Source organism: Salmo salar, chromosome 03 (assembly GCF_965601325.2).
Source record: "Salmo salar chromosome 03, fSalSal1, whole genome shotgun sequence".
NCBI lineage: Eukaryota > Metazoa > Chordata > Actinopteri > Salmoniformes > Salmonidae > Salmo > Salmo salar.
In genome coordinates this window covers 62,685,379-62,709,994 of record NC_138293.1, presented here as the reverse complement: position 1 = coordinate 62,709,994, position 24,616 = coordinate 62,685,379, and the positions used below count along the sequence as shown (strand labels likewise).

Sequence of the window (24,616 nt, the reverse complement as noted above, 5' to 3'; positions counted from 1 at the left end):
GGTCATGTTAGCAGGAATAGATGGTGTGGGAAAGACTACTGTACCATGTGTTTATGAATGAATAATGTATAGCTTTTTAAAGTCATTTTTTTCACTGAGCTGGAGTGGGGGATGCTTGGTAGTTTGGCAGGGGGTGTTTGGGTCGTGTGGTATAACGACCCTTTATTGGCTGCCTCGAATGGGCAATGCTCAAAGCTTTTGAGAAAACATCTGATGGAGCCTTTGAGTGCTCCCAGATTGGCAATGTGAATAGCAGCTTTCATACCTCCTCTAATGTGTGTGTGTGTGTGTGTGCGTGTGTGCGATGAATGTGAGAGCGGGGGAGGGGGAGGTGTGTGTGTTTTAAAGGTTTAAGTGTGTGTGTCTCCAAGGTTTGGGTGTGTGTGTGAGTGGTTTGTGGGTATCCAGTACGTAAATACATCTAGGCGTAGGCAAAAGGCTTTCAGCTTTTCACATGTTGACGTCTCAATCCATCACAGGGATTCTATAGAGTTGCCTTTTCATGTATTTATGGCAGAAGAGAGTAGGAGTGGAGGGAATAAACAAACACAGGTCTTTTCTCTCTCTGTGTGGAGCTAGTCTGAAGGAGAGAAACCCCCCCCCCCCCCCCCCCCCACGTGTACCGTAAGTGTTGAGACGTGTTCAGGCAGCCTTTTTAAATCACATAGCATTTATCTGTCTGGGAATTTCCTTTTTCTGTTATGTTTTTATGATGTAATTCTTCACTAGAGCCAAAAGGGTTCGCACACGTTTCGTAAGACAGTTTGTGTTCTGTTTTTGTAACTATTGGTATAGTGCACTGGTCTTACAAACGCCTCAGACTTAATTCATACAGGGCCAGATGTACCAATACTTACTACCTGTGCTAAGTTTGCACCTGCTATTTTTAACAGGGAACGGATTACATAAAAACCATGCAAAAAAGTGTCCCACTGGGCACAGTCAGTTCAACATCTGGTTTTGATTTACATTTGGTTGAGTTGTCAAGTAAAGTGAATTCAACGTGTAATCAACCAACATTTTTACCCTGCCATTGGATTTAGGTTAAAAGGTAAAAGAATTGTTGAAAAAAATACGAAATTCCCTTTTGTTGTTTACTTTTTGTAAATCCAGTCAGTTTTCCATGTTGATTCAACGACATCACATCTCATTTTTGGGTTGAAATTAATTAGGAACAACGTTGATTCAACCATTTTTTTGCCCAGTGGGGACCTTATTTGCTCCTATCTCATTCCTGAGCACAGAGTGGACAGACAGTGGTACAGAGTCAGACAGACTACAGACAGACCAGACCCACTGTTAGAGCCTTTGTCATAGCAGGCTAGCACAGCAAGCAGGCGTGTAGTCACTCTGAGTGAAGCAGCTTGACTGATAGATAGCACAGCACGCTCCTCAGAATCAGAGAGTAGCACTCTGTCTCCCCCCAGTGGTGCCATACTGAACTGCACGGCATCCTATGTTGTTATACAATCTATGATTAGTATGGGATTGGGTAGTCCATAGGTAGTGAGTGTTCACGTGGGTGTGTATGGGTGTCTGTGTGTACAGTATGTCATTGTGTGTATGTGCGAGTGTGTTTCATGTGCGTGTTCATGTGTTTGCACACGTGAGTGTTGTTTGTCCATGTGTACAGTGTCTGTGTGTGGGGATGTACACTGAGTGGACAAAACATTAAGAACACCACCCTTTTACCCTCAGAACAGCCTCAATTCGTCCGGGCATGGACTCCACAAGGTGTTGAAAGGGTTCAACAGGGATGCTGGCCCATGTTGACTCCAATGCTTCCTACAGTTGTGTGAAGTTGGCTGGATGTCCGTTAGGCGTTGCGCCATTCTTGATACACACAGGAAACTGTTGAGCATGAAAAACCCAGCAGCGTTGCAGTTCTTGACACACTCAAACCGGTGCGCCTGTCACCTACTACCATACCCCGTTCAAAGGCACTTAAATATTTTGTATTCCTCATTCACCTCTGAATGGCACACACACACAATCCATGTCTCAATTGTCTCAAGACTTTAAAATCCTTCTTTAACCTGTCTCCTCCCCTTCATCTACACTGATTTACGTGGATTTAACAAGTGACATCAATAGGGGATCATAGCTTTCACCTGGATTCACCTGGTCAGTCTGTGTCGTGGAAAGAGCAGGTGTTCTTAATGTTTTGTAAACTCAATGTATGTCTCTGTGAGGGTGTGTGGGTACTGACAGCCAGGGCTTACTTCAGGCAGGCCTAGGATCAGATGCCTCACGCACCTACACCGAACCGTCTGAATCAGGGCTCTTTTTGCATCCCTATCTTTTATGGGCTATTGGGTTTAACAGGGGGGCTTTGTGCAGAGACACGGAGGGCAGGGGATCATATCGTGATGACTCCATTGTTCCCAGCACACGTCCGTGCTCTAACACACCGTTATAGCACTGTGATACTGGTCACCTCAGACTCACGGAGCACTGCCTCTCTAATCCATTGGTGCTGGACATAAGCCTGGGACTGGCCCTGATCCTTCACCTCTGACCTCTTACCCCCGCTGGTCTGTTCTTGATACCTTCTCTCTCATCCTTTCTGGTGTGTCTCCTCTCTATCCCTTTTCTTTCTCCTCTCCTCTCGTTCCACATTTCTGTTCTCTCTCATCTCTGCCCTCTTCTCTCCCCTCTTCACTCTCCTCTTCCCTGCAACTTTTCATCCTGTCATTGCAGTAAATGAGAATGTGTTCTCCGTCAAGTTACCTGTCAAAGAAAAGGTTAACGACGCAATAAATAACAAATCTTTCTCTCCTCTCTCAGGAATGAAGCGTCCGTTCAGCCCACCCACTGAATTAGAGATGGAGGAGGACAGGAGCGGGTTAGGAGTGGGGATGGGGTTGTCTGTGGACAGCGAGGTGTGCTGTGACCCCCAGGAGGAGGGTGTAGTCCTGGGGGAGCAGCCAGGACCAGTTGGGGGCGCCCTGCCCTCCTCTGACCACAGCAGGCCCAAGAGGGAGAGGAAGCAGCGCAGTTACACAGTGTGTGACGTGTGTAACATCCAGCTCAACTCCCCAGCCCAGGCCCAGATACACTACAACGGCAAGTCTCACCAGAAGAGACTCAAACAGATAAGCAATGGGAAGATCCAGCACGGCAACACAGGTAGGACTTCCCACCCACTTTCTGCACTATTCTGCAGCTGTACCCTACTCTACCCCTACACTGTTTGAAAAAAAGGCTATTTTTCTGTGGTTGTCCCCATAGGATAACTCTTCAGTTCCAGGTAGAACCCTTTGTGGTTCCAGGTAGAACTCTTTTGGGTTCAATGTATAACCCCCTGTGGAAAGGGTTCTACATGGAACCCAAAAGGGTTCTACCTGGAACCAAATGTGGTTCTCCTAAGGGCACAGCCGAAGAACCATTTTTTATTCAAGATAGAAAACACTCTGAGGCTGCTCACCTCTATGCTCCCTTACCAGCTGAGGAGAGAAATTATAGTGTGCACACTTTTGACAAAGTGTGAATATGAGTTTTACCGCCCAATGACACATCAAGCTGCATTATATAACCTAATAAGGTGCATCGGCACTGTGTTCTACCTGTTTCATCATACGTTCAGTACATTTCTAAGAGGACGCTGTGATAATGAGTATGACAAGTGAACATGGAGAGCTGCTACAGATGTAGGATCTTAATTTGATTGCCCTGTTGCAGGAGAACTTTCCAGGAATTGTATTTCAGGTTTCTAAAGTTTGTAATTCCCCCATTGAAATTTCAGACATGACTTTCCTTTTAAAACAAATAAAAAATCAACCCCTACAAAAAATGTTGATTAAATATAATCCACATAATAATTCACATTTCCTGTTGCTGCAGGATTATTTTCCTGCTGTAGCAAACTGGCTGAACCTGTATAGCTGTGTATGGAAGTGTGTATAGTGTAGAAGTGTGCATGGAGCGTTATAGTCTTCCCTAGCCTGAGGCTGGACACAGAGGGAGGAGAACAAAGCTGAGTTAAGTCATTAATTGGCTGACTAATTAATTGCTGGTTATTTTCGATGGTTCTGGTTCCTGCTCGCTCCAGGGTAGCTACAGCAGTGGCTGCAGTGGAGGTGCAGGTTTTCCCCGTAGATTTGAATATATAGTGAAACTGGCTCCCCGTTCAGAGGTGAGTCCTTTCTGTCTCCCACTCTCTCTTTACTTGTAACCCTCCTACGCAGCTCGAAAACACTCTCACCAACCTGGAGAATCTGCTCCCAAACACTCATCACTCACTCTTGAATACTCTATCTCTATTACTCTCTCTCTCACACACACACGCGCACACGCACACACATCTCCGCATGAAAACTAGTCTGACCCACTTCAGGTGCAGAAATCTCGTACAAACAGCACATAATTACATAGCAACAGAGAGCACGGCAACGCTTGCCATGGCCACAGATTATTTGGCCCTGATTGGCTGCTGGCAGGCTGCTGGCAGGCTGCTGTAGGCATTGTGGTGCAGTGTGTTTCTACTCCAACCCTGTAGGGGGCAGCAGTGGGGCCAGACCTCCCTTGGGATTGCCTGGGAACCATGGTACATCTGACTCAGCACTACAGGAAGGTACACAAACAGTCAATAGTCACCCGCTTAGGTCGTTCAGATAACTGGCTTTGGCAGTTAGTATACACCTGTGATGGCTGTGTGTAAACACAATGTAACAGCAGTAATCTGGAAAGCAGGGAGATCACGATACACCCATACAAACATTCCACCTCTCCTCCTCTCTTCTTCCGTCTCTCTCTTACTCTCACTCTCTCCCTTCCCCTCTCACCCTCCCTTCACCCTCCCTCTCTCCTCTCCCCCTCTCTCGTCTCACCCTCCACCTTCCCTCTCTCCCTCTCTGTAGTCACACAAGGAATAGTCGGCTTAGTAATGCAGCCATGCTGCCAGCAGGTGTGTTGCTCATGTGGACTTCCTTCTTTGCAGTCCTGCCAACCGTCCTCCTTTCCCTTTCCTGATTGCTTCATTGCTTCAGTGAGCCAGCACGCAGAGCCCAGCCCAGTCCAGTGCCTTGTGGCCAGTCAGTCTTTAAGAAGGATGGGCAGAATGAGGCCTGACGTGGCCAATGACCATCACTGTCTAAGACCTGGGTCAGCTAGGGCATGGTTTGACTCAGACCAACACACACACATACACGCACACACACTCACACTCACACTCGCACTCGCACTCGCACGTAGGCTTTGTCCCCGGCACCCTGGCACAGCTCCGGCAGCAGAGAGAGATGGGGTGAGAGAGAGAGAGAGAGAGAGAGAGAGAGAGAGAGAGAGAGAGAGAGAGAGAGAGAGAGAGAGAGAGAGAGAGAGAGAGAGAGAGAGAGAGAGAGAGAGAGAGAGAGAGAGAGAGAGAGAGAGAGAGGGTGTGTGTGTGGTGGTGCAGATTCCCTCTGACACACAGTCACAATCATGCAGCCTTATCTGCGTTCACCTTCTGCTGACTCCCACAAGCCCACGGCCTCAGCTCACACACACACACACACACACACACACACACACACACACACACACACACACACATTGCAAACATGTGTGGATGTTGAAGGGTGCGTGATGTGTGTTTCCAGTATGTACATGTATATTCCTGTGTGTTTTTGTGTGTTTGTTTGTGTGTGTGTAAAGGCTGGGTCTGTGTCTGAGTTACTATTGGTTATTTTCTGCTTGGCATCTCTTTTCATATCTTTGAGCTTTGAGAAAACATGCTATTGTGGTGTGTGTGTGTGTGTGTGTGTGTGTGTGTGTGTGTGTGTGTGTGTGTGTGTGTGTGTGTGTGTGTGTGTGTGCCTCCCAAAGAATCCTCTCCATGTCAGCTTGTGTTACCCTTCCTCTCTGCTTCACTGAACTGACAGAGGGTCCAGGCTTTTCTCTCTCTCTCTCTCTCTCTCTCTCTCTCTCTCTCTCTCTCTCTCTCTCTCTCTCTCTCTCTCTCTCTCTCTCTCTCTCTCTCTCTCTCTCTCTCTCTCTCTCTCTCTCTCTCAACCCCAACACAGGGTGATGGGCAACCACAGTGAATCTAAAAAGGTTTAATTTCAGTTTCAGCTGTATATGATGATACAACTTTACTTACAGGATTCAGGTATAATGCATTGTTAGTTGTTATAAGCAAGTATAAGCCCCTTCTGTGTCTTCTAAATCAATTGAAATGTGTTATTTCTTTCTGTGTTATTTTGCTTGAGATATGCTAAATGGCTCCTATACTTTTTACGTTCCGTGGTCCTTTTGTGGTCATTTCCAAACCTCATCAAACTACTCCTATAACAAAATAACAACTGAGAAACACATGATGCGAAAACAAGTATTATTTAATAGAAAATATGATATTGTATTATTTGGAATGCAGACGAACAATGTCCTGTATGGGCACGTTATTCAGTGTTTCCCCTTGTTGGACTGACGGCGGCGGCGGGCTCTCTTCTTAGTTGAACCACGGGAGGTCACCCATACGGGAGCGGTTTGAGCATCTTTACAGCCTTCTGTCTCCCTCTCGGCTCCTCTCTCCTTGTGTTCATCTCCATGGAGCTCTAATGCAACCATTATCTATGGAAAGAAAATAAATGTAGTCTTATTAGGAAAACAAATACATATTTTAATTCATGCTCCAGAGTAAAATTAATTGATAACATTGTGGTGTTTATAGTGACATGTACAGTAAGTAAAATGTCAGCAGTATATATAACTACGTTGGGTAAAATGTCACTATTTGGACCTAGTCTAATGTTGTTCCTAAAGCCTTTCTCAGACTCCTCATACCCCTAATCTTTCCTTCACATCACATTACCTGCAGTAGTCCTCTGACACTGAAGGTGAGCAGCAGGCCCATGCCGTACAACCAGCAGCAAAGAGCCAGAAACATGCAGCCTGCAGCCTCTATCCTCCTCTCTTCTGCCCCATGAATCACTTCCACCATCTTCTTCCACACAAGCTCACTCGCTCCCGCTCTCTCCCTACTCCTGAGCTCAGCTACTCGGGTGCGAAGCGTTCTGAGGCTGGCTGTAGAATCACTGGTTGTCTGGTGCAAAGCACTAACGTCTCTGTATTTCTGGTCAATACTGTTTCTGGTCTGGGTGGCGGTGGCCTTGTCCGAGCCACAATGGCCCCACAGGGCAGGAGCCTATCTCCTGTTTCTGTAGCATGAGGCAGCTTGATGTATCCCCCCTGGATAGGACACAAGTCCTGTCGCAGGGCCTTACCCCCAATCCATCTCCCTTAATGTGTGCCAAGCTGAGAGGCATCGGGTCCCATTTTCAGAGTCCTTTGGTATGACTCGACCGTGGATAAACCACCCGACCTTCCAATCTCAGGGCGGACACTCTATCGACAAGGCCACTGAGTGGTTTAGTGTTGTTTGTAGCTACCCGGGTAGCAGTGGGTTCCAAGCTGACCATAACACAATCCTCTCCGGTGCACTTGTACAAACTGTGTCCAGTGGTCTCGCTGGTGTTCTGTTTGCTCCAGGGTTGTTGATGGAAGTTGAAGGTGCTGGTGTTCAGTTCAGTGTGAGGCATGCTGGCCCACTGCCTAATGCCGATGGGGGCATCAGGGCGTCCTGAAAAACCGTGCCGTCCAGATGTTGTAATGCCAAGATTACATGCACCAACAAATGAATACTGATGGAGTACAAAGTCATCTCTCAATCAATAAACTGGCTGAGCAAATTCAAAAAGCAACTACTCTCTACAGAGATAGGCGAGTTGTGGTGTTCAGAATGTTTTGATTGGACTGTGACATCATAGGTGTCTATGATGTCACAGAGGGCCTCCAACATGTCACCTGGGTTGATGATAACTTGCATGTGTCCCCACCCTCCTTTACGACATCATTGCGATATAGATGCGGTAAAAAGGTCAATCGAACTCAACCAATCAAAGGAATTGTAGATCATGACGCTTGCAATGCCAGGGATATGGGTTCGATTCCCACGGGGGACCAGTACGGGAAGAAGAAAAAAACGATGGAAATGTATGCACTCACTACTGTAAGTCGCTCTCGGTAAGAGTGTCTTCTAAATTACTATCATTTAGGCTTTTGTTTATATGTGCTTTTCACACCATGTAGAGGTATAAATCGGAGTATAATGCTTGTTTGAATGTCAACCCCAACACATGTTCATGTCATCGTTCCCAATCAACTGCACTACAGTTATAAACGTCTGACTACCATCAATGATTTCTGTATGCTAGGTATGCTAACCAGCTTACACGAGTTAGCATTAAACAGCCACTTCTTCTGAACCTAAAAAGGGACAACTTCTACATTGTATGCAGCAAAAACAGGCAAATATATCCAAATCGGACTAAAGTAACCACACTGTGGGTCTGTTACGATACATAAATCATGACGGGTTTGACGAATATCCACATTGTTGGAACAGATTTGTTGAATGTGCCCAATCTGATCAATGCAGTGTCTGCATTCCATTTACTGCATCTAGGGTCAAGTTGAAATCCACAGATTTCATTTCATATGTAATGTAATAGGATCTCTATGTTGTAAAATCTGGTGTTTCTCATCCTAAAGCTTGATCTCCATATTCTTTTTCAGTGTTTTAAATGGTGAGCCAACATGTTTTGAGAACTTTTATCTCCAAAACTAGTTTTGTATTGGCTCTCTCTTGTCTCTCTGCAGCAGATATATAGTGAGCAATATGTTTGGAACATCGAATTACAATACAATTGCAGTATTGAATTGCAATACATATAGAATCACAATACATATCGAGGGTCCTTGGCAATTCCCAGACCTACTGTTCACCACTGCCCCATAAAGTACCAGCCACCATGGTCTCTATTCGTCTATTGAGGGAGCCAGACCATAATCCCCTCTAATTAGGATCAGCATGGCCATCGCCCCGCTCAAGGACGGCAGCACCAGCCAGCCAGCGCCTCCCAAAATATTTTGAGAGCCAATTAAAAGGGGCAGGGGGGGTCGGGGGCATACTGCTCCCTTGACGTTGAGTCTGCCAGGGCAGGACAGGTCCACGAACACGTGGGTGAGATGCATGGTGGGATAGATCATCCTCCTCTTTATTTGGGGTGAGGCAGGGAGGAGGGGGGACAGTGGATTGATCTGATTTAACCTGATGTCACTAGAGGGTGTGGTTTTGTCTGATTTGACCTGATGTCACTTTTATTTATTTTTATTTTACCTTTTATCAACTAGGCAAGTCAGTTAAGAACAAATTCTTATTTACAATGACGGCCAAGGAACAGGAGGGTGGGGCTTGGTCTGATTTGACCTGATGTCACTAGAGGGTGTGGTTTTGTCTGATTTGACCTGATGTCACTTTTATTTATTTTTATTTTACCTTTTATCAACTAGGCAAGTCAGTTAAGAACAAATTCTTATTTACAATGACGGCCAAGGAACAGGAGGGTGGGGCTTGGTCTGATTTGACCTGATGTCACTAGAGGGTGTGGCTTGGTCTGATTTGACCTGATGTCACTAGAGGGTGTGGCTTGGTCTGATTTGACCTGATGTCACTAGAGGGTGTGGCTTGGTCTCATTTGACCTGATGTCACTAGAGGGTGTGGCTTGGTCTCATTTGACCTTATGTCACTAGAGGGTGTGGCTTGGTCTGATTTGACCTGATGTCACTAGAGGGTGGGGCTTGGTCTCATTTGACCTGATGTCACTAGAGGGTGTGGCTTGGTCTGATTTGACCTGATGTCACTAGAGGGTGTGGCTTGGTCTCATTTCACCTTATGTCACTAGAGGGTGTGGCTTGGTCTCATTTCACCTTATGTCACTAGAGGGTGTGGCTGCTCAGACCACAGTAAAGGCTGTGGGTCTGTGTCTGAGTTACTATTGGTTATTTTCTGCTTGGCATCTCTTTTCATATCTTCGCGCTTTGAGAAAGCATGTTATTGTGGTGTATGTGTGTGTGTGTGTGTGTGTGTGTGTGTGTGTGTGTGTGTGTGTGTGTGAGACTGAGAGAGAGACTGCCTCTACCTCTTTCATGGTTCTGATCTTTCTCCTATCTCCACGGCCTAGGATAAAGCTTGTTGTTGTGATGTGTGAGTCAGTGTGTGTCTCTTCATGGTCCCTGTCTGTCTGTCTGTCTGTCTGTCTGTCTGTCTGTCTGTCTGTCTCTCTCTATCTCTCTCTCACTCTGTTTTAATAAAGCGTGAGGGATTGGATTAAAGGCTGGGATTTTCTGCATGAATGCATTTGCGCATCTGCGTTTTATTTTTGTGCCGCCTCGCCATTTTCCCATTTTATTTATTCCCTGTGGAGGGAAATGACTTTCCTCGCACACTGTGCCTTTGGACATGTGTGTGTCATTGTGTGTGTGTGTGTGTGTGTGTGTGTGTGTGTGTGTGTGCGTGTGCTTGTGCGTGGACGTTTGTGCATGTGTCATGTTGTTTGCAGCAGCGTCGAGGCACACCTTAAGCCCTGGGTATCACCACATGTGGCAAGTCAGTCCCTGATTGGTCCATCTGAAGTGTCTGTCAGTCTGTCAGCTGAAAACATATCCCTATGCTGCCTGTAGAAGACTCCAGTGAAAGACTATCTCTAATATAATCTCTAATACAGAAACCTTCCCTGTCTCCTCATAGCATATGCAAACACTTTGGCTGTGTAGTCGTTTAGCTGTGCACTCTGTCTCTGCCCCCCTCGCCCTGGGGTTTGGTCCTTCGTGTCCCACCGGTTTAGACTCTGGGAAAAGGTTGTGTTCCGGATCGGCACACAGGGCCCAGTGGAGCGGGAAAAGTCTGAGCAGGGAGACCGTAGAGAGAGGAGAAGGAATAGACCACCAAACGTCTGTCTGTCTTTACTGCTTACCCATGTCTGTCTGTGTGTGTGTCTGTCTTTGTTGTTTACCAATGTCTGTCTGTCTGTGTGTGTGTGTGTCTGTCTTTGTTGTTTACCAATGTCTGTCTGTCTGTGTGTGTGTCTGTCTTTGTTGTTTACCAATGTCTGTCTGTCTGTGTGTGTGTCTGTCTATTGTTTACCTCTGTCTGTCTGCCTGTCTATTGTTTCCCTCTGTCTGTCTGTCTGTCTGTCTGTCTGTCTGTCTGTCTGTCTGTCTGTCTGTCTGTCTGTCTGTCTGTCTGTCTGTCTGTCTGTCTGTCTGTCTGTCTGTCTGTCTGTCTGTCTGTCTGTCTGTCCGGTCCGTCCGTCCGTCCGTCCGTCCGTCCGTCCGTCCGTCCGTCCGTCCGTCCTGTGGAGACTAGGCTGTACTCACTATCTGTTTTCATCTAGTATAAATATCCAAAGCATATCCAAGGGTTTTGTTGTCACACAGTGCTCTGTCAAATTAATAGAACATTCATTCACTTTCTTAAATGGCACAGAATATCAATCCCTGCATTTCCTCTGTTCCCTTTTTAATGCATTTTCTTGCTTATCAAACCGACCTGCAGTGTTCAACCATAGAATTATATATCTTTGTGTTCAACAACCTGTTACATTCTCTGTTTGTAATGGATGTCTAGTCATCATAACAGCCTTGTCTGTTTGGTTGCACCCCGCTACAGGAGTCCATTGGGAGATGTCCAGCCCTCCACCCCCTCCACCCCAGGCCCTTGGTGAGAAAGCCCAAAGAAAGGCTGTGTTTCTGGGCAGGGCACAGCCTCACTTCTCCCTCTCTCCCTGCAGCATATTATCCATACTCCAGGCCCCATCATTTGTTTTTCACCTTTATTTAACCAGATAAGTCAATTGAGAACCAATTCTCATTTACAATAACGACCTAGCCAAGAGGCATAACAATGTAACAGTGAACAGGACAACACAACAAATAAATAAAACTATACAGAGGAAATGTTCAAATTCATCAAATATACAACAATAAGAAATTCACAGTGGGTTTGAGTAGAAAAATTAAAGGTGTAAGAATATTTTAAAGATAATATACAACGCAGAGGATGAGAGGTCAATAGAGTAATATCAATGGGTCAGAGACCTGGGAGGAATTTCAATCCGGGACTCATAGCTACATGGCAAGTTCTCATTGGTCCAAATTGTTTATACGTTGAACCTGAAATAGGATACTTGTTATTTGGCCATTGGCCCAGTTTTATTGCAAGGAATTCTAATTGGTCAACCACGGGCTAGGGCTGGGTTATAAAACTACATCCTGTCCCTTTGTTCTGTGGAGAGAATCACTGAGGACAGGGGAGAATGAACATCTACCTCTCAGCATAACACCGCCTCTTTGAATAAACCTATTTTCCTCCCCCTGATTTGCTTTGTGGTTTGTGTTGATGAAGAGTAACATCAACTGCTAACAAAGGCAACACAGCAGACTTAATGATGAGCAGCTCAGCTAATATGTTTTTGAAGGAGTATGGTGGGATGAATGTGTCAACTAAGAAGACCCAGATTACACCAGAGTGGCTTATTACCTCTGATAGAGGGATAGTAGAGGAGAGAGGTGATGGGCGGTGGGAGAGGGAGATACAGGGTGATAAAGGGGGGAAGGAGTAAAGGAAAGACAGGGAGCGCAAATGGATGAGGAATGGTGAACACGAAAGACAAATTGAGAGGAAGGGGAGAGAGGTGGTGAGAGGGGAATAAGAGAAATAGGACTGATTGAGCGAGCGAGGGAAAGGGAGAGAAAGAGGGAGAGAGGAAGAGGGGAGAGGGAGAAGGAGAGAGAGAGAGAGAGAGAGAGAGAGACACACACACAGATAAACACTGTCATTTACCCAGTGAAGATGGGCTGCCCAGTAATGGACATATGATAGATGGCCATTGGAAGTTTGTACTAGCCCAAAGTTCACACACACTTACCATCTGTCACATCTGATGTGTGGTTTTACTAGTGCCTTTGACTCATTCCTGGTTCCCTGTATGTGTTTTGCTCCCTGGGGACTCATATTGAGACAGCCCAGAATGAACAGAGGTACAGTATAGAGGTGTGGAGGAGAAAGAGAGGAGGAGAGATTGAGGTGAGAGAGAGAGAGAGAGAACATTTGAAATGTCTATATTCTTGAAAAAGAATTGTGAGTGTAATGTTTACTAACGCTTCTCTTGTTTATTTCCCTTTGGTTTATTGTCAATTCCATTTGCTTTGTCAATGTAAACATGTGTTTCCCGTGCCAATAAAGCCCTTTGAATAGAAAATATTGAATAGTGAGAGAGAGAGAGAGAGAGAGAGAGAGAGAGAGAGAGAGAGAGAGAGAGAGAGAGAGAGAGAGAGAGAGAGAGAGAGAGAGAGAGAGAGAGAGAGAGAGAGAGAGAGAGAGAGAGAGAGAGAGAGGGTAGAGAGAAATAGAGAGAGAGAGACTAGGCCTCACGGACAGACATAGAGAGGGACTGCCATGTATAGCACAAAACAAACCCTGAAATAGATAGCTCATCTCACTGGCAATTAGTCAAGATGACAGTGTTTCTCTGTCAGCGGATCCTGTGGATGAACACACACACAGCTCTGTTTGTGACTCTCTTTAATTGAACCACATGGTCACGCTCGTCACACACACATACAGATCTGGTTAGCCTGGATACTAGTCTTTTTAGCTAACATTCCGGTCCTTGTAGCCTCCTCCGTGTCATATGCCAAAGATGCTAGTGAAATGTTTGCTAAAAAGACTGGTAGCCAGGCTAAGATCTGGTGACTTTGACTCCTAACTGATCTGAGCTCAGCCTCCCACCACGTTGCTTCACTGTTCCTCCACTTAAAAGACAACTTTCTTCTCCTCCAGACTAGTACACGGCCACTTAGAGAGCTAGAGGCGACTCGCCGGTGACTTTCATTGTTATTCATGTATTAATTTATTCACTCATGGCAGACGTGAACCAGGGCTGTAATATGCAGATGCCGGTTTGTTTCTCGATGAGAATTTTCTGCTCCACTGCCCCTGTAGCTGCCACTAATAATAAAGTGAGGCAAGATGGAGGAAGGAGGAGGGAGGGAGGGGATGCCTGTCAGGATGCCTCCTGAGCCACCACACTTATGCACACACACAGCTCGTCTCTTAGATAGACAGTGACCAGGTGCGATCGTCTTAGCAGAGGTGACCTTGACCTTGTCACAAAGACCAGGACTCTAGCTCTAGCTCTCCTCTCCTCTCCTCTCCTCTCTCTCTCTCCTCTCATCTCCTCTCTTCTCCTCTCGCTTATTGATAGGACACAGGGGCTGGAGGGCAGACCTACCTTGTCCAGGAGATAGGAGAAAAGGCTAATAGCAAAACCAATGACAGTGAGTTGTGACTGAAAAGGATGGGATAGCGTAAATAGTTGGAGTCTATGAACATGAACCAGTGTTGTTATGGTTGGAGTTGATGTTAGTGTTGACGCTGTGGACATGTCCAGTAATAGCAGTGATGTCCTGTGTGAGATGTGAAGAACACAGCAGTAAAGAAACACATTCACTCATCACGGAACCCTGTTGTGTCTCCCTGGCCACAGGAGGCTGGTTAGGGGGAGGGGTGTCATATTAATGAATGGAATGCAGTAAATGAAACGGTATGAAACACATGGAAACCATGTGTTTGATGTTGTTCCATTAATTGCTAGTCATTATGACCCTGTCCTCCGATTCAAAGTGACACCAGCCACCACTTCCTGCCTCTGTCTTCCTCTACCTCCCCAGTGCATTTATATGAGATAGAAAAACTACTGACTGACACACACACACACACACACACACACACACACACACACACACACACACACACACACACACACACACACACACACACACACACACACACACACACACACACACACACACACACACACACACACACACCTGCACTGTCTGTCAGGATAGAGAAACACACCAGTCACAAATTGTAGGACTTATTACTTCATAGGAGGTGAATATTGTCAAACCTATACAATTGCATCATAGTCTGACGTGGATGAAAGGACATTGAAGAGAGATATAATGACGAAGATATAAGTCATACTATACCAAGCTGTCTCCTTCCTCTAGTACAGTAACTAAAGCTTTCAGTGGATTAAAGTGTTCTATTCTGTTCTATTTGAATTTCAACACACACAATCGCAACGCAAATCTGAACACACTGTCTGGTTTCTTTTTCCATGCCTACAATAGCAAACACAAGTTATACACACACACACACACACGCACCACACACATACACACACAAACACACATCCCAACACACACACCTCCTCACAGAGTACAGTGCACGTCAAGACATTGTGTCCTCAACCACAGAAACACATGGCCTGCATCCCAAACGACACCCTATTCCCTATTTAGTGCACTACTTCTGAACAGGGCCCATAGGGTTCTGGTCAAAAGTAGTGCACTATATAGGGAATAGGGTGCCATTTGGGGCTAAGCCATGGTTCACTGGGACCCAAGGCATACCATGCACCCAGGCCTGAGTCCAAACCCTGAGCGTGTCCAATCAGCCAAGGCTTTACTAGAGGCCAAATCTGTAGCATATAATTGGGTTTTAATCAGCTTTCTCATTCAGGCAAGCGCTAAAGATTAGGGCAGCACGGGCTCCACTCAAAATAAGCATCCATAAAGGAGTGTGAAGCCTCTGACCCGTTGCAACGAATCATACAGACCCACAGTCACGAGGCTGCACGCTCTTCCTCAACCTCTCCCCCTCTTCTTCTCTCCATTTTCTCTCCCTCTCCATCCTTCATGTTTCTCTCACCCTCTCCTCGCTCCTCCCCTCCATCTCTCCCTTTTCTTTGCTCTCTCTCTCTCTCTTCCTCTCGCTCGTTCTCTCCATCTTTCGCTCGTGGGAATCCACACAAGTCAGGCCTGGCAGGAAAAGAGCCCTTCTTATCGAAAAGGACACACCACCCCTACACAAAGATATACACACATACCACCCCTACACAAAGATATACACACATACCACCCCTACACAAAGATATACACACATACCACCCCTACACAAAGATATACACACATACCACCCCTACACAAAGATATACACAGATACCACCCCTACACAAAGATACACACACATACCACCCCTACACAAAGATACACACACATACCACCCCTACACAAAGATATACACACATACCACCCCTACACAAAGATACACACACATACCACCCCTACACAAAGATACACACACATACCACCCCTACACAAAGATACACACACACACCACCCCTACACAAAGATACACACACACACCACCCCTACACAAAGATACACACACACACCACCCCTACACAAAGATACACACACATACCACCCCTACACAAAGATACACACACACACCACCCCTACACAAAGATACACACACACACACCACCCCTACACAAAGATACACACACACACCACCCCTACACAAAGATATACACACATACCACCCCTACACAAAGATACACACACACACCACCCCTACACAAAGATACACACACACACCACCCCTACACAAAGATATACACACATACCACCCCTACACAAAGATACACACACATACCACCCCTACACAAAGATACACACACATACCACCCCTACACAAAGATATACACACATACCACCCCTACACAAAGATACACACACATACCACCCCTACACAAAGATACACACACATACCACCCCTACACAAAGATACACACACATACCACCCCTACACAAAGATACACACACATACCACCACTACACAAAGATATACACACATACCACCCCTACACAAAGATACACACACATACCACCCCTACACAAAGATACACACACATACCACCCCTACACAAAGATATACACATACATACCACCCCTACACAAAGATATACACACACATACAGCTGGATTAAACGAGCTTATTGGTACAGCACAACAAAATGACCTTCCTCCCTCCTCATCATCATATTCCGCAAGGAGGCGGGATTTGGCTAATCCAATACGGCCTGTTTAAGTGGGTTCCTTATTAAAAAAGCTGCTTGGTTTTGAGAGCGGAGCGTTTAGATGAGTTAGTCGTTCCTAATCCTGTCTGTTGCTGCCTCTCTCTGGGGTGAGCCACACTCTTTATGTCGTTAATGAAGTGCAGTGAGATGAAAGCCCTTTTTAATGGGATTTAGTTAGAACTGGGACAGCTTCCAGAGAGACGGAAAAAAATATCTTATCATCGTCATACAAGGCGCCATCACCGTGGTTAACGTCACAATCATAATAACAATCGTCATCAACATTTTTCACTTCTCTTTCTCTCTCACTTCTACTCAGTGTTGAGGCACGCCCTGTTCTCTTTGGCTTCTGTTATCACTGTTAGAGAGAATGGGCGTGTGTTTGTGTGCGTGTGCGTGTTTGTGTGCAGAATGTGTGTTTCTGTGTGTGTGTGTGTGTGTGTGTGTGTGTGTGTGTGTGTGTGTGTGTGTGTCTGTGTGTGTGTGTGTGTGTGTGTGTGTACAGTATGTGTGTTTGTGTGTGCGTGTTTGTGTGCAGTATGTGTTTGTGTGTGTGTGTGTACAGTATGTGTGTACAGTATGTGTGTACAGTGTGTGTGTGTGTGTACAGTGTGTGTGCGTGTGTGTGTACAGTGTGTGTACAGTGTGTGTGTGTACAGTATGTGTGCGTGTGTACTGTGTGTGTGTGTGTGTGTGTGTGTGTGTGTGTGTGTGTATGCAGATACAACCAGGCACTCTATGCCCTTCATCAGGACATTAGTCATGTGTATAAAAGGAGAGATGCAGCGCTCCCCTTTGTGATCCACAACCAGCCACACAGCACGCCAAACCAGAGAGTCCATATCTGCACCACAGAAACACTACAGTAATGTCGCTTGTCAGAATCCTAGTGCTCAACCTAGACACAACAACACCTCATTTGCATTTATATTTGAGTTATTTATCAGACGCTCTCATCCACAATTCTAATATAAGGTATACGAAACACTCCAACAGAAACCTCCAAGAAAAATATGCATATACTGCATACAGTACTTATGGTCCAAATGTACATGTTTTACGTTTTAGTCATTTAGGAGACACTCTCATCCAGAATGACTTACAGTTAGATCATCCATCTTCAGATAGCTAGGTGGGACAACCACATACATTTCCCCCCAATAAAGTAGTTGTCAGTAGAGTCAGAGCTAGAAAGGGGGAGGCGGATTCAAGTGAAAGTGCTCGTTAAGGTTGTTGTTTTTACACCAAAGTAAAATAACCTTTTAATGAGAGAATACTGCAGACAGACAGTGAGAGTACTGCAGTGAAGCCGTAGCCCAGACTGGGGGCTAGTAGACCCAGCATGGATATCCAGTGTGTGGGCTAGTAGACCCAGTATGGATGTCCAGAGTGGTGGCTAGTAGACCCAGTATGGAGGACCAGTGTCGGGGCTAGTAGACCCAGTATGGATGACCAGTATGTATGTCCAGTGTGGTGGCTAGTAGATCCAGTATGGATGACCAGTGTGGTGGCTAGTAGACCCAGTATGGATGTACAGTGTGGGAGCTAGTAGACCCAGTATGGATGTCCAGTGTGGTGGCTAGTAGACCCAGCATGGATGTCCAGCGTGGGGGCTAGTAGACCCAGTATGGATGTCCAGTGTGGTGGCTAGTAGACCCAGCATGGATGTCCAGTGAGGGGGCTAGTAGACCCAGTATGGATGTCCAGAGTGGGGACTAGTAGACCCAGTATGGATGACCAGTGTGGGAACTAGTAGACCCAGTATGGATGACCAGTATGGATGTCCAGTGTGGTGGCTAGTAGATCCAGTATGGATGACCAGTGTGGTGGCCAGTAGACCCAGTATGGATGTCCAGTGTGGTGGCTAGTAGGTCCAGTATAGATGACCAGTATGGATGACCAGTGTGGTGGCTAGTAGACCCAGTATGGATGTCCAGTGTGGTGGCTAGTAGATCCAGTATGGATGACCAGTGTGGTAGCTAGTAGACCCAGTATGGATGACCAGTTTGGATGTCCAGTGTGGTGGCTAGTAGATCCAGTATGGATGACCAGTGTGGTTGCTAGAAGACCCATTATGGATGTCCAGTGTGGTGGCTAGTAGATCCAGTATGGATGACCAGTGTGGTGGCTAGTAGATCCAGTATGGATGACCAGTGTGGTTGCTAGTAGACCCATTATGGATGTCCAGTGTGGTGGCTAGTAGATCCAGTATGGAGGACCAGTGTGGTGGCTAGTAGATCCAGTATGGATGACCAGTGTGGTGGCTAGTAGATCCAGTATGGATGACCAGTGTGGTTGCTAGTAGACCCATTATGGATGTCCAGTGTGGGGGCTAGTAGATCCAGGATGGATGTCCAATGTGGTGGCTAGTAGATCCAGGATGGATGTCCAGTGTGGTGGCTAGTAGATCCAGTATGGATGACCAGTGTGGTGGCCAGTAGACCCAGTATGGATGTCCAGAGTGGTGGCTAGTAGACCCAGTATGGATGTCCAGAGTGGAGGCTAGTAGACACAGTATGGATGACCAGTATGGATGTCCAGTGTGGCGGCTAGTAGATCCAGTATGGATGTCCAGTGTGGGGGCTAGTAGACCCAGTATGGATGTCCAGTGTGGGGGCTAGTAGACCCAGTATGGATGTCCAGTGTGGGGGCTAGTAGACCCAGTATAGATGACCAATATGGATGTCCAGAGTGGGGGCTAGTAGACCCAGTATGGATGTCCAGTGTGGTGGCTAGCAGATCCAGTATGGATGTCCCGAGTGGTGGCTAGTAGGTCCAGTATGGATGTCCAGTGTGGGGGCTAGTAGACCCAGTATGAATGTCCAGTGTGGTGGCTAGTAGATCCAGGATGGATGTCCAGAGTGGGGGCTAGTAGATCCAGAATGGATGTCCAGAGTGGTGGCTAGTAGATCCAGGATGGATGTCCAGAGTGGGGGCTAGTAGATCCAGAATGGATGTCCAGAGTGGTGGCTAGTAGAGCCAGTATGGATTTCCAGTGTGATGTCCAGAGTGGTGGCTAGTAGATCCAGTGTGGGGGCTAGTAGACCCAGTATGGATGTCCAGTGTGGTGGCTAGTAGATCCAGGATGGATGTCCAGAGTGGTGGCTAGTTGACCCAGTATTGATTTTCAGAGTGGTGGCTAGTTGACCCAGTGTGGATGTCCATTGTGGTGGCTAGTAGACCCAGTATGGATGACCAGTATCGATGTCCAGTGTGGATGTCCAGAGTGGTGGCTCGTAGATCCAGTATGGATGTCCAGTGTGGGGGCCAGTAGACCCAGTATGGATGTCCAGTGTGGGGGCTAGTAGACCCAGTATGGATGTCCAGAGTGGTGGCTAGTAGATCCAGTATGGATGTCCAGTGTGGTGGCTAGTAGACCCAGTGTGGATGTCCAGTATTAATGTCCAGTGTGGTGGCTAGTAGACCCAGTATGGATGACCAGCATGGATGTCCAGTATGCATGTCCAGTGTGGTGGCTAGTAGATCCAGTATGGATGACCAGTGTGGTGGCTAGTAGACCCAGTATGGATTTCCTGTGTGGTGGCTAGTAGGTCCAGTATGGATGTCCAGTGTGGTGGCTAGTAGACCCAGTATGGATGACCAGTATCGATGTCCAGTGTGGATGTCCAGAGTGGTGGCTCGTAGATCCAGTATGGATGTCCAGTGTGGGGGCCAGTAGACCCAGTATGGATGTCCAGTGTGGGGGCTAGTAGACCCAGTATGGATGTCCAGAGTGGTGGCTAGTAGATCCAGTATGGATGTCCAGTGTGGTGGCTAGTAGACCCAGTGTGGATGTCCAGTATTAATGTCCAGTGTGGTGGCTAGTAGACCCAGTATGGATGACCAGCATGGATGTCCAGTATGCATGTCCAGTGTGGTGGCTAGTAGATCCAGTATGGATGACCAGTGTGGTGGCTAGTAGACCCAGTATGGATTTCCTGTGTGGTGGCTAGTAGGTCCAGTATGGATGTCCAGTGTGGTGGCTAGTAGATCCAGTATGGATGTCCAGTGTGGTGGCTAGTAGATCCAGTATTGATGTCCAGTGTGGTGGCTAGTAGGTCCAGTATGGATGTCCAGTGTGGTGGCTAGTAGATCCAGTATGGATGTCCAGTGTGGTGGCTAGTAGATCCAGTATTGATGTCCAGTGTGGGGGCTAGTAGGTCCAGTATGGATGTCCAGAGAGGGGGCTAGTAGATCCAGTATGGATGTCCAGAGTGGTGTCCTGTGCCACCTGACTAGACAGTGATCTCTCTCTCTGTGTGTCTGCTCTGCTGTGATCTGGTGAGTCCTGCTCCTCATGACCTGCCAGCCATATTGGTCTGCTTATTGTTCTGTCAACAGCATCTGTTGGGCCTGATAAAGGGCTTAGAGCAGCCCCCCAAAGGCCCGCTGGAGTTAGGTTGGATTAGGGTGATGTGTGTGTGTGTGTGTGTGTGTGTGTGTGTGTGTGTGTGTGTGTGTGTGTGTGTGTGTGTGTGTGTGTGTGTGTGTGTGTGTGTGTGTGTGTGTGTGTGTGTGTGTGTGTGTAGGGTAATTATAACCCACAGCCCATTCACTCTACCCTATCTGAGCACCAGCCACTGAGAGAGAGGTGATCAGTTGATAACCATATTGACAGTACACTCAGTTTGACTGCCCTGCTTTTCTGTTTCCTCTTTCTTCTTCATGCTGTCATTATGGAGCTTCCTCTCCTAGGACTTGACTGTGTATAGTCAGAAATGGTTGTAAGTATTCCGTTCAAGGTCGTGTCGATAATATTATATGTGTGTTTCCTTACTTTCACATATGACAAAGGGAGGTATGTGTCACACAAACACGCGCACGCGCACACACACACACACACACGCACACCACACACACACACACACACACACACACACACACACACACACACACACAGACACACACACACACACACACACACACACAGATCCATAATCACCTTGGCTAGGTGGGATATGGGGTTAAACAGCACTTGTATGTTCCCAATCCATCCGCCCAGCGGGAATCTCTCAGGAGCATGGCAAAACGTTCCCAAGCCTCATCCAGTTCCCCCTAGATCCCGTTTCCCCTCCAAACTTCCCAAGGAAAAAGGCCTTCAGAAGCAGCCATGCTCCTGTGACATTCCTCAATCTCCCAGCAGTCAGACCACAGTTGGTACAGTATAAGAGTGGTGAGCTGGGGAGAACAGTACATTAAACAGAGTCAGGAGGAAGAAGCGGGAGATCCCCTATTCCCTCCCCAAGCTCTCCGTATATAACCACAACCACTGGAAGGTCCACTAGCTGTTAAAACTCAGTTATTGTCTTCTTAGTAGTCATGACACACTTCAAAAACACTCCCTCTTCCCCCCTCCCTCCATCTTCAATCACTACCTCTTCCCCCCCTCCCTCCATCTTCAATCACTACCTCTTCCCCCCCCTTCCTCCTCAATCACTCCGTCTTTCTGCTGATCTGACACACACACACACACACATCTGACGTGCATCCCCGTGAAGTCATTCCAGTTAGTTCAAAGGAAAAATCTCCTTTCCTATTTCCTATTTCCTATTTCCTATTTCTCTCCCCATCACCAGGGCTGTCGGTGCTAAGCTGTTAAAATGGCTGACAGTGTGCCTGTCTGACTTCATGCAGTGCAGCGGTGCTGTGATTGGACGAGCAGAACATGTAGCAGAAGTGACTGGGTACAGTACGCTGAGGAACTAGCTGGAGGATAGAAGTGGAGCTTCTAGTGATTCATCTCTTCTCCACCCCCCATCCTCCCAGTCCCAGCCAGGCCTGGCTGTGGGGGGCTTCCTCAACACACACGTATACTGTAGGGAACACATACACATCAACACAAACACACACAAACACACTGTGCGCACACATAAAGGCCTATACTGTACACACACACACACATAAAACCCCATACACACACACACTGAGAAAACACATATACAAGTATTCAGAACATAAAACAGAGAGAGAGAGATGTATACTACATACACACAAATACACAGAGAGAGAAGCACACTGGTGTGCCATTTGACCTGATTTCGTTTGATTTAACAGGAGAGGAAGCGTGTTCTTTCGCTGATCAAGGGTGCTTGACATTCTAGAGCCCCAGATTTCTCCAGTCAAGGGGAAGAGAGTGTTGAGAGGGCAGAGTAGAGCAGCGCATTCAAGCACACACAGTTTGGTAACTTGAACAAAAATATGCTGTTTCCCTCCGTCCCACCGTCCGTAGTCTGTCTCTCTTTCTCTCCCTACACAATCTTCCTCTTTCTGTCTATGTTCTCTCAATCACATTGATTGTCTGTCTGTCAGTCCATCCCCTCCATTTTACCCAACCTGTCTCTGTGGCATTCTCTCTCCTGGGTCTTATCCTTCTTCTGTCAAATTCCACCATCTCTCTTCTCAACATCATCCTTCCTCTGACAGATGTGTTTTATTCCCTGTCTCCGTCTCTCTCCTCCTTGTCCTGACACTGGCCCTCTCCTTTTAACAGACCTTTTATGATATGACTGCATCTGTCTCTCTGCTCAGAATCAAACCTACAGTCTAGGTTAGTCCAAGTCTCCACGCACTGACACACACACGCACACACGCACACACGCGCACACACACACACACACACGCACGCACGCACGCACGCACGCACGCACGCACGCACGCACGCACACACACACACACACACACACACACACACACACACACACACACACACACACACACACACACACACACACACACACACACACACACACACACACACACACAGATGGTATGCAGGTGTAAGATGTGACATAGCCCAGGCTACAGGCTATATGACTGCAGAAAAATTCCACTCTTTCTGTCCCTCTCTCTGTTCCATTTCCATTTCTCTCTCTCTGATTCCTTCTCCATATCTCTCTCTCTGTCTCCTTCACCATAACTCTCTCTCCTTCTCATTCTCCATATCTCTCTCTCATTCTCCCTCTCTATATCTCTCTCTCCTTCTCCATATCTCTCTATCCTTTACCCTCTCTATATCTCTCTCCTTCTCCCTCTCCATATCTCTCTCTCCTTCTCCTTCTCCATATATCTCTCTCCTTCTCCATATCTCTCTCCCCCCTGTCTATATCTCTCTCTCCTTCTCCTTCTCCATATCACTCTATCCTTTACCCTCTCTATATCTCGCTCCTTCTCCTTCTCCATATCTCCCCCCCCCCCGCGCTCTCCTTCTCCTTCTCTATATCTGTCTCTCCGTCTCTTTCTCCATATCTCTCTATCCTTCTCCCTCTCTATATCTCTCTCCTTCTCCTTCTCCCAATTTTTCTCTCTGTCTCCCTCTCTAGATCTCAGATCTCTCTCTCCTTCTCTCTCTCCTTCTCCATATCACTGTCTCCTTCTCTATATCTCTCTCTCTCCTTCTCCCTCTCTATATCTCTCTCCTTCTCCCTCTCTAGATCTCTCTCTCCTTCTCCCTCTCTAGATCTCTCTCTCCTTCTCCATATCTTTCTCTCCTTCTCCCTCTATATCTCTCTATCCTCCTTCTCCATATCTCTCTCTCCTTCTCCCTCTCCATATCTCTCTATCCTTTACCCTCTCTATATCTCTCTCCTTCTCCCTCTCCATATCTCTCTCTCCTTCTCCTTCTCCATATATCTCTCTCCTTCTCCATATCTCTCTCCCCCCTCTCTATATCTCTCTCTCCTTCTCCTTCTCCATATCACTCTATCCTTTACCCTCTCTATATCTCGCTCCTTCTCCTTCTCCATATCTCTCTCTCCTTCTCCTTCTCCATATTGCGCTCTCCTTCTCCTTCTCTATATCTGTCTCTCCG

The 24,616-nt window shown here is 46.8% G+C and overlaps 1 protein-coding gene across 1 annotated transcript in view; it reads left to right on the top strand.

Moving 5' to 3' along the window:
* Positions 1-24,616, top strand: part of LOC106601020 (zinc finger protein 385C) — a 202,256-nt gene that overhangs the window by 88,029 nt on the left and 89,611 nt on the right. Inside the window, exon 2 of the mRNA XM_014192869.3 lies at positions 2,788-3,129. Coding sequence (XP_014048344.1) covers positions 2,788-3,129 — 342 coding nt within the window. The remainder of the gene's footprint in view (positions 1-2,787; positions 3,130-24,616) is intronic.